The sequence below is a fragment of the Octopus sinensis genome, linkage group LG1, assembly GCF_006345805.1.
Source record: "Octopus sinensis linkage group LG1, ASM634580v1, whole genome shotgun sequence".
Lineage (NCBI taxonomy): Eukaryota > Metazoa > Mollusca > Cephalopoda > Octopoda > Octopodidae > Octopus > Octopus sinensis.
The window spans coordinates 155,103,672-155,119,562 of NC_042997.1; the positions used below are offsets into that span (position 1 = coordinate 155,103,672).

The 15,891-nt window shown below is 41.2% G+C and overlaps 1 protein-coding gene across 3 annotated transcripts in view; it reads right to left on the minus strand.

The window, feature by feature from the left end:
• Positions 1–15,152, minus strand: part of LOC115232685 (GATOR complex protein Iml1) — a 120,937-nt gene extending 105,785 nt beyond the window's left edge. For 2 of the 3 annotated variants that reach the window (XM_029777077.2, XM_029802710.2), the window contains exon 1: positions 14,571–15,151. In XM_029777077.2, the coding sequence (XP_029632937.1) occupies positions 14,571–14,631 (61 nt within the window). In that variant the 5' untranslated portion in view covers positions 14,632–15,151. Of the gene's footprint in view, positions 1–14,570 lie in introns of all 3 variants that reach the window. The other variant, XM_029777084.2, reaches the window with a different exon arrangement.
• Positions 15,153–15,891: the final 739 nt, after the last annotated feature.

Genomic DNA, 15,891 nt, shown 5'->3' on the forward strand with positions numbered 1-15,891 from the left:
CTGGGGCTGCCTGCTGGAGCTTAGCAGTATGTATTTAAAAGGAAATTTGACGAGACAGTCAGTCGCCCGCTGACACTTGTTGACGCTACATCGAAGAAGCCAGGGAACAGAAGAAAGAAGACATGCACCCAACACCAGAGCTGAAGAAACCTCTGGAAGAGGGGGGCGCCACATCAAAACAGTAGAGGAGTAGGGGCCAAAACCGGACGTGGTTTCTCCTGATGATGTCTTGAGCTAACTGGATTCTATAAAGGAGCTGTTGTGGAAGCAGACCACGAAACACGGTTGAAATTCCTTCCCTGTGAAAAAGAAACCCAGTGAACTACCACAACAACTTCAGATATATATCCCTAGGAAATCCCAAAAAGTGAGGAGGATGAAATCTCCAGAGGATAGATCATACTTAACAACCCCTGCTAATGATTACATTACAGTATGTTGCAATCAATTGTGCAAGAATTATCAAGGTTTTAAATCCATCAAGTCAAAGTGAAACGCATGGAGCGAGAGAACAAGATGTAGTGCACTGGCCTTTAGCCTCCTGAAACACAGGAAGAGCCCAATTTCTTCATACATCACCATCTCCTAATCTCAGCAGCAGTGAATTAAGTGGGCTCTCAGCTTCCTTCCAACAAGAATAAACAGCTGCAGTTTGATACAGATGTCAATGATATCTTTGAAGTCTCAACTAAAGGAGATGCAAACAGTCAACTCCATAAATGATTGTTGTCACTGTCAGCTATGGTTCAGAAAGATTTACTCAGGCATTATAGACTAACACTGGTAGAAGTTTCAAACCCTCAAAACGCAGTTTAGGATTTCCACTGAAGTAGAGAGAAAAAAAGCCTTAGGTGACCTGAGGAGCATCTTAAGGAAAAAATCTTATGACCCTTCTCAGAGCAAAGTGACACAGGGGAAGGGAAAAAGAGAGACTTAGGAACAGAACTGCCTGTGCTGCCAATCTCTTTGGTTTTACAAACTGATCACTAGGAATTAGACACACTAACAGTCTAATGTGCTCAATTGAGAAAGTTCATGTGTTACTCAATGACACTCTGAGTAGCTCCAGTGTAAGAAAAAGAGTTGAACCCATTAAAATCTCATCTAAGTTTGAGAGGGGGTCACCAAAGCAGCATGCTCTGCATCTGCTACAGGCCCCAGTAGTGTGTCCTATTTAACATACAAGCAATGCTCATGGTAGATTTAGCAAATGTAGATATGGCAAATGGGGAGAATTGCTGATCAGTAGGGATGTAGCAACCATTTGGTTTCCCAAAAAGGAAAACTCCTAGAATATCAATTTCAATATATCCTGTCCACTTTGATCTAAAGAAGTGCCTTAGAACATCTCAGTAGCTACCAAAGCCTTTAGAGAAAACCATTGTCATAACCAGATGCTCAAGGTGGTTATTGAGAGCTTAGCCATTATCCTAGAATCCGACAAACCAGACACTTGTACATTGTTGTCATCTGAGTAATATACAATTCAGTCAATTTCAATACTAACTGTCGAAGGGAAGGTGTTTTGCAGCATTGTTCTCCATAGACTGACATCAAGCCTTCAGAACAGAAGGGTGGGTTTCTTGGTATTTCAGGTTACTTGGAGTAATGTAATTACACAGTTTATCAGAGAAGCCTATGAGAACAGCGGTAACCCAGTCATACTATGTATTTCTTTACTACCCACAAGGGGCTAAACACAGAGGGGACAAACAAGGACAGACAAACAGATTAAGTCGATTATATCGACCCCAGTGCGTAACTGGTACTTAATTTATCGACCCCGAAAGGATGAAAGGCAAAGTCGACCTCGGCAGGATTTGAACTCAGAACGTAAGGACAGACGAAATACGGCTACGCAGTCATACTATGGATGGACTAAATGTTTATGGGTTCAAACAACACAGACTGGTTGAGCTTACATTGCACCAACACTCTGTTCCCAATAAAGTCAAGGACTTGATCCCAGGTTACTACAATAATTGCAGGCCAAGAATCACTTCTGGCTCAGAAATGACTGATACTGGTTTGAAAAAAGAATAACAGGTACCCATCTTCATTATTCTTTATACCCTTATCATGAAGATGGTAGCCAAATGAGTCAAAAGAAAAGGTAGAAGTGTGTTAACCTTACCATCACAACAACATCAATGGAAAGAACCTACAAGGATATGAGAAACTCATCGCCTGGACAAGGTTGACTTGCTAAATCAAGGTCCATGGTGCTGAAGAAGACAAAGGTGGTCATCAAAATCCATTTCTCAATATCTGCAATTGAACTCTCCTCCATTACAGAGTGATCAGTCATTAGTCAGGAGAAGTACTTCTCTGCAATTTCAAATATTTAAGAAAGTCCTTGAGACTTAACTCCCTAAAGTTGGCAAGTCAGGATTGACTGCCAGATTCAAGTCTTGAATGTATCAACATTCTATCTTGTCTCCAAGTCTTATGGCATATACTGGTTTACATGGTTCCATTAGCAATAGCCGAGTCCCTCACAAGAAAGATTACTGGATTAAGGTGGTAAGCTGGATTAAGGCGGTGAGCTGGATTAAGGCGGTGAGCTGGATTAAGCTAGGCAAAATGCTTAGCGGTATTTCATCTGCCATTACGTTCTGAGTTCAAATTCTGCTGAGGTTGACTTTGCCTTTCATTCTTTAGGGGTCGATAAATTAAGTACCAGTTACGCACTGGGGTCGATGTAATCGACTTAATCCCTTTGTCTGTCCTTGCTTGTTCCCTCTATGTTTAGCCCCTTGTGGGCAATAAAGAAATAAGGAAGATTACTGGCTTTCAGTACACATAGCTGGGGTTTCCCCACAGCCTCAGCACCAGTGATGTCTTGTAGCTCCTACTCAAAGGCCTCACTAGAGAGTTTAAGATAACACAAACAATATATGGTACAAGGACTCCAAGGACCAGAAAGTGTCATTTAGCTAGAATCAAGGTGAAAACTAGGAGGAAATGGAAGGCAGAGAAAATAGTACAAGTGGCAGGTTACTACAATAATTGCAGGCCAAGAATCACTTCTGGCTCAGAAATGACTGATACTGGTTTGAAAAAAGAATAACAGGTACCCATCTTCATTATTCTTTATACCCTTATCATGAAGATGGTAGCCAAATGAGTCAAAAGAAAAGGTAGAAGTGTGTTAACCTTACCATCACAACAACATCAATGGAAAGAACCTACAAGGATATGAGAAACTCATCGCCTGGACAAGGTTGACTTGCTAAATCAAGGTCCATGGTGCTGAAGAAGACAAAGGTGGTCATCAAAATCCATTTCTCAATATCTGCAATTGAACTCTCCTCCATTACAGAGTAGGCAAAGGAAGCTGGCAGAAAGGAATTAGGGTACTTCCCATATCCTCTGATTAACAAGGCCCACAGAAGGAAGAGCAGGTGACCAGAATAGTGAGATTCAGACAACAGGGTGTATGGACAAGGTGGGAGATCATGTGGTAACACAAGGATACATAGTCAAATATGCAAGCAGATTTCTATCATATCCAGTTCTGGATCCAGAATGTCTATGATGCCCTGCTATATCCTGCTCATCCTTGCATCCGGAGTAAGTGCAAGACACCATCCTGTCCACTTTGATCTAAAGAAGTTCCTTAGAACATCTCAGTATCTGCACAAAGCCTTTAGAGAAAACCATTGTCATAACCAGATGCTGAAGGTGGTTATTGAGAGCTTAGCCATTATCCTAGAATCCGACCAACCAGACACCTGTACATTGTTGTCATCTGAGTAATATACACTCAGAATGATGCATAATTACTGATATCAATTTCTTAAATATACACTGACTATAACACTAGAATGGTAATATACCCTGGTCCTATATACTCTAATTGCAACCTGTTTGTAGGTTGATAGCATCAGAAGTTTTTCAGCTTTGCATGTTCTTTTCTTCAATCCACCTGTATCAGCTGCTGTATTATCATCAGGGCTTTTAACTGTGTATGATACTTCTGTAGTGTCAGCATAGCTAGAAAGACCAACTGTATGAATGAGAACACATCTTAAAGAAATACTACAAACAGTAGTGGTCTCAGTACAGTTCCCTGGAGGACAATGCTAAGAACTGATGCCTCCTCAGAAAGAGCAGCATTAGCTGCAACTGTCTGATTCCTACTTATTAATAAGCCATGCAGAAACTGCCCTAGTTTTCCAACTATGCTGAGGTCAAACAGTTTGTGACATGTTATTCCATAATCAACTTTAGCGAAAGCTTTAGCAAAATCATTATCATCATCGTCTAATGTCCATTTTCAATGCTGGCATGGGTTAGATGGTTTGACTGAGGTCTGGAGAGCCAGCGGCTACACCAGGCTCTAATTTGATCTGGCAATATTTCTACAGCTGCATGCCCTTCCTAATGCCAGCCACTCTGAGAGTGTAGTAGGTGCTTTTTAGACATGTAAAGATTGGAAGCAAAAAGATACGCAAGAAAGGACTACAACAATGGTAACAGAGAAAATAAAAATAGTTAGAAGAGAAGCTAGACAACAAGTCTATCTAGCAAGGGGGAAAGCATAAAGAAAAACATTTGCCAATATTCAATGGTGTGATGACCAAAGGCATGATGTGTTTTGGATTGGAAGACAGTGCATGGGAAAAAAAGCAGAAAAAGCCATTATAGTTGACAACAGTATAATAGATAAAGCAATTATGGATATGGAGAGAGAGAAGGCCCCTGCTTCATCAGGAATTACTGCTGAGATGCTTAAAATATCAGGTGGAGTGGGATATGGATTGGCCACCCATATAGTTAATCAGCTAGATCAAAAAGAAATATCTAACGACTGGTGTAGCAAGACTATAGTCAACTGTTACAAGGGTAAATGAGATGTCTTAGAGAGACGCAATTGTATAGGTAGCAAATTGCTGGACCAGGTTATGAAAGTTATAGAAAGAGTTATAACTCAACTAATTATGAAGAGAGCAAGCCTAGATGAGATATAGTTTGGTTTTGTGCTCAGGTGAAGCACTACTTATGCTATCATTCTAGGAAGGCAACTGAGGTGAAGTAGCCAAAATTAAACTACTGTACTTGGCATTCATTGACATGTAGAAAGCTTTGACAGGATCCCTTGCTCTGTCATCTGGTGGTCATTGTAGAAGTTAAGGTAGACAAATGGCTGGTAAAAGCCATCCAAGCCATATAGAAGGTGAGAGTAAGCAGTGAATACAGTAACAAATTTAGTGGAAATTCCTCTATGCAGATGATCTTGTTTATATAGCTGACTCTATAGTAGAATTAGAAAAAAAATTACAGGTATTGACACAAAACCTGTAATCAAAGGACCTTAAAGCAAACTTAGTATAAACCAAAGCTCTAGTAAGCAGAAAAACAAACCATTAATCTCTTCCGGAAAATAGCCCTGTAGAAAAGCTATTGGTAAAAATTCCATACAGTGTACCCAGTGCAAATTGTGGACATTTTACAGTGGAATCACAGGAAAGTTAATAAAGAAAGTAGGCTGCACATTGTACATATGTAAGAGCAATATACAATAAGAACACACCAAAAATAGATTTCCTTGAACTTCCAGGAGGGTTCTTACAGGTAGTAGATTGTTTCAGTAACCTAAATGACCTAATTAGCAGTAGAGGAGGATGCTACAAAAGCACAGTTGCTAGGGATAGTTCAGAGGGTTACTAACCTCTGTTGCTAACAAAAGGTCTCTCTTAGATTGAAAGGCAGATTGTATGATGCTTGTGTACAAAGAACAATGCTACATGGTAGTGAAACATGGGCCATAAATGCAGAGGGCATGCAAAGGCAAGACAGCAATGAAGCTATCATGTTCTGATAATTGTGTAGCATCAGTGTACGTGTAAAACAAAATCCAAATGTGTTGAGAGTAAAATTGGATATAAGCGGCATCAGATGTATTGTGCAAGAAAGAAAACAGCACTGATAGAGGCATGTGATGCATATGGATGTGAACAGTTGCACAAGGCATTGCTAATCACAAAATATGGCCAGAACCTGTGGAAGAGAGAGACCAAGGAGGATGTGGGACAAAGAATTACAGGTAAGCTCACCACCACCAATTCATCATAGGAGAGTTCACTGCCATCCATTTACCATAAGGGAACTTTACCAAGAAAATATATCCATAATATCTCAGCATTAAACTATTTAAAATAATAAAAACTTTTAATACTATTTTATTGAAAAACTGAATCAGTGGACATTCTTCGCAGTGAACTGATGACAGTGAACTTACCAGACATAAAGACAAAGTAGTGAAGAATGACCTCCAGATGTTGAACCTCACAGAGATGTAGACCAATGATAGATGATTTGCTATGCTCAAGACAACCTGTCCATCTCAGGGAAAATGAGGCTCTAAATGCACACCATTTATGCCTATGCTCCTGCACTAAATCTCCCTGATGAGCCTCTTCCCCACAACTCATCTTCCTAATACCTACCCCTCCATCACTCTCCTGACTAAGGCACTGTCCACTCACCTGCTGTAATTACATGAGAGCAGAAGTGCATATATTTCAATCCCCACTTTTGTGCTACCACTCACCCTCCCTGGAACCACTTCTTACGTCTCCTGCATTCTCAGTATCATCCCTTACCACCTTAATTTCCACTGAACACTCCTTTCACCTCCTCTTCTCATCTCTTAAAAGCAGCCCTGCTATCTCTGTTTGTCACCCACTATTTCCACCCCTATGTACCTCAGACCTTGTCCCTGGAACTGTGCATCTTTCTACACCCCACCCACCACACACTTCACATCATCTGTGCTGTTATCTATTATAACTGTGACCCATTATTATTTCCTCCATCTCCACCACCACCCCAAAAAAACATGTATTTGCAAATTATTACACCACTTGTGTGCACCATTTACTGTATTCATCTCTGTCCATCTGCCACCCTACTTCCACACTCATATGAACTTACCTACACATTCACTTGGTCCAACCTTCTGGACTACTTCTGCCATATATCATCTTCCAATAACTAGGGGATATGCCTACACCTCTTCACTGCTATCTTTTCTCTTTTGCTAACTGGGACCACATATCTCCTGTACAGCAAGACACATGTTCCTGTACCTCTATCATACTTTATCCTTTAATCACCTAGTATAAGGCCACCTCCCTCAATACTCCACCCCACTCAGTTGAGGGGTCATACCTTGAGAGTTGCTTGCAGTCATTAGGGCTTGGTACAGTCCTCTGGCCCATTAGCTCCTGATGTACTGTCCAACCCATGCCAGCATGGAAAACGGACGTTAAATGTCGATGATGATAACATATATATATATATGTCTGCATGTATATAATCTATATATATATATGTGTGTGTGTTGTGTGTGTGTGTGTGTGTCAGGATGCATGCATGTATGTATGTATGTATGTATATATATATATATGCATGTAATATATATATAGATATATAGATATATATATGCATGTAATATATATAGATATATATATGCATGTATTATATATATATATATATATATATATATAGATATATATATGCATGTATTATATGATAGATGATAGATAGATAGATAGATAGATATGTATATATATATATATATATATATATAATATATATATATATATGTAGGTCCCGGGTTGATTCGGGGTTAACCACAGTAAATAAGGTACTCAATACATAGCAGAGTAAAATTAATTTATTATATAGAAGGAGCTTCTACAGGACTAGAACTGTTTCATTCAAGAGAAATCTTCAGGAATAAATATATCATCATCATCATTTAACGTCCGCTTTCCATGCTAGCATGGGTTGGACGGTTCAACTGGGGTCTGAGGAGCCCGAAGGCTGCACCAGGCCAGTCAGATCTGGCAGTGTTTCTACAGCTGGATGCCCTTCCTAACGCCAACCACTCCGAGAGTGTAGTGGGTGATTTTATGTGCCACCGACACAGGTGCCAGACGAGGCTGGCGAACGGCCACGCTCGGATGGTGTTTTTATGTGCCACCGACACAGGTGCTAGGCGAGGCTGGCGAACGGCCACGCTCGGATGGTGTTTTTATGTGCCACCGACACAGGTGCCAGACGAGGCTGACGAACGGCCACGATCGGATGGTGTTTCTTACGTGCCCACAGCACGGAGGCCAGTCGATGCAGTACTGGCTATGGCTACGTTCGGATGGTTTTCTTGTGTGCCACCGGCACTGGTACCACATCATCATCATCATCATCATCATTTAGCGTCCGTTTTCCATGCTAGCATGGGTTGGACGGTTCTACTGGGGTCTGTGAAGCCAGAAGGCTTCATCAGGTCCAGTCAAATCTGGCAGTGTTTCTACGGCTGGATGCCCTTCCTAACGCCAACCACTCCGTGAGTGTAGTGGGTGCTTTTTACGTGCCACCCGCACTGGTGCCAGACAGAGCTGGCAAACGGCCATGAACGGATGGTGCTTTTTATGTGCCACCGGCACGAGGGCCAGGCGAGGCTGGCAACGGACACGAAAGGGGGGCGGTGCTGGCAACGGTCGCGAAACGGAAAGTTCTCTTACATGCCACCGGCACTGGTAACACATCTGCAATTTCCATTGATCGATTTCCATTGATCGATTTCGATTCTGATCCTCACTTGCCTCAATGGGTCTTCACAAGCAGAGTTTCGACATGCCACCGGCACTGGTAGCACATCCGCAATTCCATTGATCGATTTCGATTCTGATCCTCACTTGCCTCAACACGTCTTCACAAGTAGAGTTTTGTGTCCCAAGAAGGGAAGGTATGCATACGTAGGCTGGCTCCATCCCATGTAGAAGGCCACGGGTTGTGGACTCACTTGTCCTGCCGGGTCTTCTCGCGCACAGCACACTTCCAGAGGTCTCGGTCTCTAGTCATTCCTCAGTGAGACCTAAAGTTCGAAGGTCGTGCTTCACCACCTCGTCCCAGGTTTTCCTGGGTCTGCCTCTTCCACAGGTTCCCTCAACCGCTAGGGTGTGGCACTTTTTCACACAACTATCTTCATCCATTCTCGCCACATGACCATACCAGCGCAAACGTCTCTCTTGCACACCACAACTGATGCTTCTTAGGTCCAGCTTTTCTCTCAAGGTACTTACACTCTGCGAGTGTGAGTACCGGCATTACACATCCATCGGAGCATACTGGCTTCATTTCTAGCGAGCTTACGCATATCCTCAGCAGTCACGGCCCATGTTTCACTGCCATGTAGCATGGCTGTTCGTACACACGCATCATACAGTCTGCCTTTCACTCTGTGCGAGAGGCCTTTTGTCACCAGCAGAGGTAAGAGCTCTCTGAACTTTGCCCAGCTATTCTTACTCTAGCAGTTACACTTTCAGCACACCCGCCCCTGCTGCTGACTTGGTCACCTAGGTAACGGAAACTATCAACTATTTCTAGTTTTTCTCCCTGGAAAGTGACGGAAGTTGGTCTCAGAGCATTTTCAGTGTTTATTGTTCCTGAGCATCTGCCACATACAAAACCATCTTCCTAGTTAGCCTTCCTTTGACATGCTGCATCTCTTATGTGTCCATAGCTTACACTTGGTGCATCTTATAGAGTTTTACCTACACCTTTTCTACAGATCGAGCAGGGCCATCTACCTGAAGGTGTTTGTGATTTGTCTACCTTCCTACTGATTACGACTTTGGTTTTAGCTAGATTGACTCTGAGGCCCTTCGATTCTAATCCTTGTTTCCACACCTGAAACTTCTCCTCCAGTCCTGATAGCGACTCAGCAATTAGAGCAAGGTCATCAGCATAGAGGAGCTCCCAAGGGCATCCTGTCTTGAATTCCTCCGTTATTGCCTGGAGGACTATGATAAGTAGGAGGGGGCTGAGTACTGAGCCTTGGTGGACCCCTACCTCTACCCGGAATTCTTCACTGTACTCATTTCCAACCCTCACCATACTAGCGGCGTCCCTATACATGGCCCGCACAGCTCTCACTAACCATTCATCTATCCCTAGTTTTCTCATTGCCCACCAGATAAGGGATCGGGGGACCCTGTCGAAGGCTTTCTCCATGTCAACAAAAGCCAGGTACAGGGGCTTATCTTTGGCTAGGTATTTCTCCTGCAGCTGCCTTACCAGGAATATAGCATCAGTAGTACTTTTCCCTGGCACAAACCCAAACTGCATCTCATCTAAACTAACTCACTCTCTAATTAGTTGGGCTATGACCCTCTCCGTAACCTTCATCACCTGGTCCAACAGCTTGATACCTCATACATATATATCATCATCATCATCATCATCATCATTTAGCGTCCGTTTTCCATGCTAGCATGGGTTGGACGGTTCAACTGGGGTCTGGGGAGCCCGAAGGCTGCACCAGGCCAGTCAGATCTGGCAGTGTTTCTACAGCTGGATGCCCTTCCTAACGCCAACCACTCCGAGAGTGTAGTGGGTGTGATTTTATGTGCCACCGACACAGGTGCCAGACGAGGCTGGCGAACGGCCACGCTCGGATGGTGTTTTTATGTGCCACCGACACAGGTGCCAGACGAGGCTGGCAGACGGCCACGCTCGGATGGTGTTTTTATGTGCCACCGACACAGGTGCCAGATGAGGCTGGCGGACGGCCACGATCGGTGGTGTTTGTTACGTCCCCAAAGCACGGAGGCCAGTCTATGCGGTACTGGCTACGGCCACGTTCGGATGATTTCTTGTGTGCCACGGCACTGGTACACAAAGATACAAATTCCATTTATGTTCATCTATTTTGATTTGTTTGATTGATTTGATTTGATTTGATTTGAAAGATACAAATTCCATTGATGTTCATCTATTTTGATTTGATTTGATTTGATTTTCACTTGCCTCAAAAGGTCTTCACAAGTGTCACAAGAGGAAGGAAGGTATGCACAGGTGAACTGACAACGTCCCAGGTAGGGGCCACGGGTTATGGCCTGACTAGTCTTGCCGGTCTTCGGATGATGTTTTTATGTGTCTCCGACACAGTGCCAGATGGATGGTGTTTGTACGTGCCCACAGCACGGAGGCCAGTCGATGCAGTACTGGCTACGGCCACGTTCGGATGGTTATCCTGTGTGCCACCGGCACTGGTACCACAAAGATACAAATTCCATTGATGTTCATCTTTTTGATTTGATTTGTTTTGATTTGATCACTTGTCTCAACAGGTCTTCACAAGTGTCACAAGAAGGAAGGTATGCACAGGTGGACTGACTACGTCCCAAGTAGAGGCCACGGGTTATGGCCTGACTAGTCTTGCCGGGTCTTCGGATGGTGCTTTTATGTGCCACCGACACAGGTGCCAGATGAGGCTGGCGAACGGCCACGATCGGATGGTGTTGTTATGAGCCCACAGCACAGAGCCAGTCGATGCGGTACTGGCTACGGCCATGTTCGGATGGTTAGCTTGTGTGCCACCGGCCCTGGTACCACAAAGATACAAATTCCATTGATGTTCATCTATTGATTTGTTTTGATTTGATCACTTGCCTCAACAGGTCTTCACAAGTGTCACAAGAAGGAAGGTATGCACAGGCGGACTGACTACGTCCAGGTAGGGGCCACGGGTTATGGCCTGACTAGTCTTGCCGGGTCTTCAGATGGTGTTTTTATGTGCCACCGACACAGGTGCCTGATGAGGCTGGCGAACGGACATGATCGGATGGTGTTTGTTACGTGCCCACAGCACGGAGGCCAGTCGATGCGGTACTGGCTACGGCCACGTTCGGATTGTTTTCTTGTGTGCCACTGGCACTGGTACCATAAAGATACAAATTCCATTGATGTTCATCTATTTTATTTTGATTTTCACTTTCACTTGCCTCAAAAGGTCTTCACAAGTGTCACAAGAAGGAAGGTATGCACAGGTGGACTGACTACGTCCCAGGTTGGGGCCACGGATTATGGCCTGACTAGTCTTGCCGGGTCTTCGGATGGTGTTTTTATGTGCCACCGACACAGGTGCCTAGTCTTGCCGGGTCTTCGGATGGTGTTTTTATGTGCCACCGACACAGGTGCCGGATGAGGCTGGCGAACGGCCACGATCGGATGGTGTTTGTTACGTGCCCACAGCACGGAGGCCAGTCAATGCAGTACTGGCTACGGCCACGTTCGGATGGTTTTCTTGTGTGCCACCGGCACTGGTACCACAAAGATACAAATTCCATTGATATTCATCTATTTCGATTTGTTTTGATTTTTTTTTTTTTTTTTTTTTTTTTTGATTTTCACTTGCCTCAACAGGTCTTCACAAGTGTCACAAGAAGGAAGGTATGCACAGGTGAACTGACTACGTCCCAGGTAGGGGACGCGGGTTATGGCCTGACTAGTCTTGCCGGGTCTTCGGATGGTGTCTTTATGTGCCACCGACACAGGTGCCAGATGAGGCTGGCGAACGGCCACGATCGGATGGTGTTTGCTATGTGCCCACAGCACGGAGGCCAGTCGATGCGGTACTGGCTACGGCCACGTTCGGATGGTTTTCTTGTGTGCCACCGGCACTGGTAACAAAGATACAAATTCCATTGATGATCATCTATTTTATTTTGATTTTCACTTTCACTTGCCTCAACAGGTCTTCACAAGTGTCACAAGAAGGAAGGTATGCACAGGTGGACTGACTACGTCCCAGGTAGGGGCCACGGGTTATGGCCTGACTACTCTTGCCGGGTCTTCTCACGCATATATATATATATATATGCATGTATTATATATATAAATATATATATATATATATATATATATATATATATATATATATACATATATGCATGTTTTATATATATATATACATATATATATATAGTTGGAATTTACAAAAAGAAAAACAAAAGACGAAGACAGGTGTCTAAACAACAAACAGGTGTATTAGTTTAATGTGTGTGTGTGTGTGTGTATATATATATATATAATATATATATATATATATATATGAATCTGCGTGTAATATATGTGTGTGTGTATGTACGTATTATGTATGTATGAATGCATATATAAATACATATATAAATACGAATAAATACATACGCAAATGTATATACGTAAATATGTGTGTACACATACATACGTACAAGTGTGTGTGTGTGTGTGTAGATAATTATTATTCTGATTAGGATATGATAAAAATATATCGGTGAAACCTTATTGCAATAATGTGCCAACCTTGCATCTAAATCATCATATTCGATGTTGATCTGGGGGAACTTTGCTAATGGCTGCCCTCAGTAAAACACTTGGCTTTCTTTTTTAAATAATACTACAGATTTGTAACCTTACTTTACATATTTAAACACGATTTATATCCCATTCTAATATCTTACGATGATATTGCGTATTGCTATAGATGAAACGAACACGATTTCAATGATGGAGGAGTATAAACATTTTACGACGTTTCTATTATTTTTTACTGACAACATAGAATTGTTTATGTCGTTCTCAGAACGATATAAAAATAGTCAATTAGAGATACGTACATACATATTCATACATACACATACAAATATATATATATATACACACATGTGTGTGTATGTGTGTATGCATACATGTTAGGGTTTACAAATGAAAGAAAGCATATATATGTGGCGTGTGTGTGTATACATATATACGTACGTACATACATACACACACAGGCTTTCATTTGTGAATCCTAGCATGAGTTATATACGCATAAATATATGTATGTGTGTGTGTGTGTGTGTGTAATTATACGTATATCTTCAGGTAAAGATTTATAAACGAGAGAAAGCGTGTATGATACGCTTTCTCTAATTTATAAATATTAACGTGAAATTAGACGTATAATATACATACATCAGTATGCATATTTATACATACGTATATAAGTATAGGTACGCATATTTATACATATAGTCATGTAAGGATTTACATATGAGAAAATGCTAGTGTATGTATGTATGCGTGTATAAATAAAGTACGGTATGTAAAAATTGCGTGCGTGTATATAATTGTTTATATCGTTGTATGAATCTGTGAATCGTTTATGGACTGTTGAGCAAACAGGTTGTTTATTTATTCTTCTGTTTTGCCAAAAAAAGAAATAAAAGGCTATTTAATTAATAATTAATTATTGCAAAAACCGCCCTGACGTTTATTATCAGGAACCTTAATACTGATACCAAATAACAATCATAAACATCTAGTACAATCCATGTTTGCGAAATGAGTTGATTATGTTTTAGGCGTGTGTGTACGTGTGTGTGTGTGCCTTTTTTCTGGAATGACTCAGTCTTGAATTTAAAAACAAGTGAAACCATTTTAACTATCAACAAAATAACGATTCTGCAACTATATACTGCAGAACCTCACATATGTAATCTAATGATCTGAAAAACAAGAATTTCTTTATGTCTAAATTAAGGTGATGAAGAGATAAGCGAACTTTAGACAACTCTAATTATCGAACTAAAACGAGATCTAACAAGTTCGTTCGGATGAGGTGAGATGTTTTAAGGATAACAATTCTTAAACGAAACAGAGAGAAATATTAACTTCGTGAATCACAAAAAATAATTAACAATAAAAGACTAAATTTTTGAGTGCATGAAATTCCTTTTTCATCTTTAACTAACCTTTAAAATTCCTTTCGTGTACATAAAGTTTCATCCGCATTTTCTTGCTCGATTGTATCATTCTGTGACAACTTTCTGTTTTCTTATTGATAACTCCATGAGTAGGTGTCAGCAATTTACAGCGCACAAAATAAAACAAATCCTCGCTAGAACAGATTCTCTGTTCTAATGGTTAATGATCTTGATCCTGTCTGGATCAAAGAATTGGTAGCTCGACGATCTACCTGAAATAATTCCTAAAACTATATCACACGAACATGACGCATCGCCTTTTCTTTTCCTTGTTTGTTTTCTTTTTCCTCTCCTTCCTTCGGTTTCATACGGTGTCAAAGGAAAAACGTAACCTTGCTAATTTAAGTCCACTGACTGTACTATTAATAGATTATTTTCAGCAATTACATTAATAGTAACGGCTTTCTTTTTCTCATAAAGATATATGGTGGTGTTTAAAGAACATTATAGCTATATGTTACTGAAATGTTATATTCTTTATAAATTGCTGATCATTGTCAACTGTTCATTGAATAAATATATTTTGATAAAGGATCTCATTTTCATTCATGATCACTAAAGTTAACCGATTCATCATTTGACCGCCATTTGTTAACAACAATTTGTCTACTTCCGGAAGGAAAACAATAATAATTAAAATATGCCTTTTGTTGATAACCCAATCCTTGATTATAACTTACGTCGCAACTAATCTTTATTGCAACGGTGTAACAGAGGTCCTAACTGCATCTGACATTATCCTCTCAGATTTTAAGCATTAGTGTTATAGCAGAAACCGTAAAAAGACTTAAAATATTTATTGCAGGAACAAGTGGCCGGACAATATAAAGGACATTAAAATCAAAGGCCAAGACAAAGTACCACAACTGCTAGAATGCTGCCATGGAATTTTCCAAAAGGATTCAACTTGGTCAGCAGGTGGTTGCTTAATAAAACTGAGATCGATTTCACTATAAAAACTCTAACTGTCCAGGAAGAAAACACAATGTTGGTCTGAGTCACACTTTATAATATGCTCCACTCTCAAAAGTACAAGCAGGAATCTTTAAATTCACAAAGCAATATGCCTACGATGTTTACTTCACTAAGCCAATTTTTGCTTTCAGTCTCATTCATATTATCTCCAACAACTGCTTCACCACAAGGAATACCATGAAATTTTTCAATTCATTAAGGCAAAGCAGTTTTTATGAGTACCTAATTCAATCTACTGAAACTGCTAGCAGTAATTAGAGAAAACTAATTGCAGTTAGCATGAAACACATGAATGATTCTAAAATTAAAATATGATCATATTGTGGACAGAAAG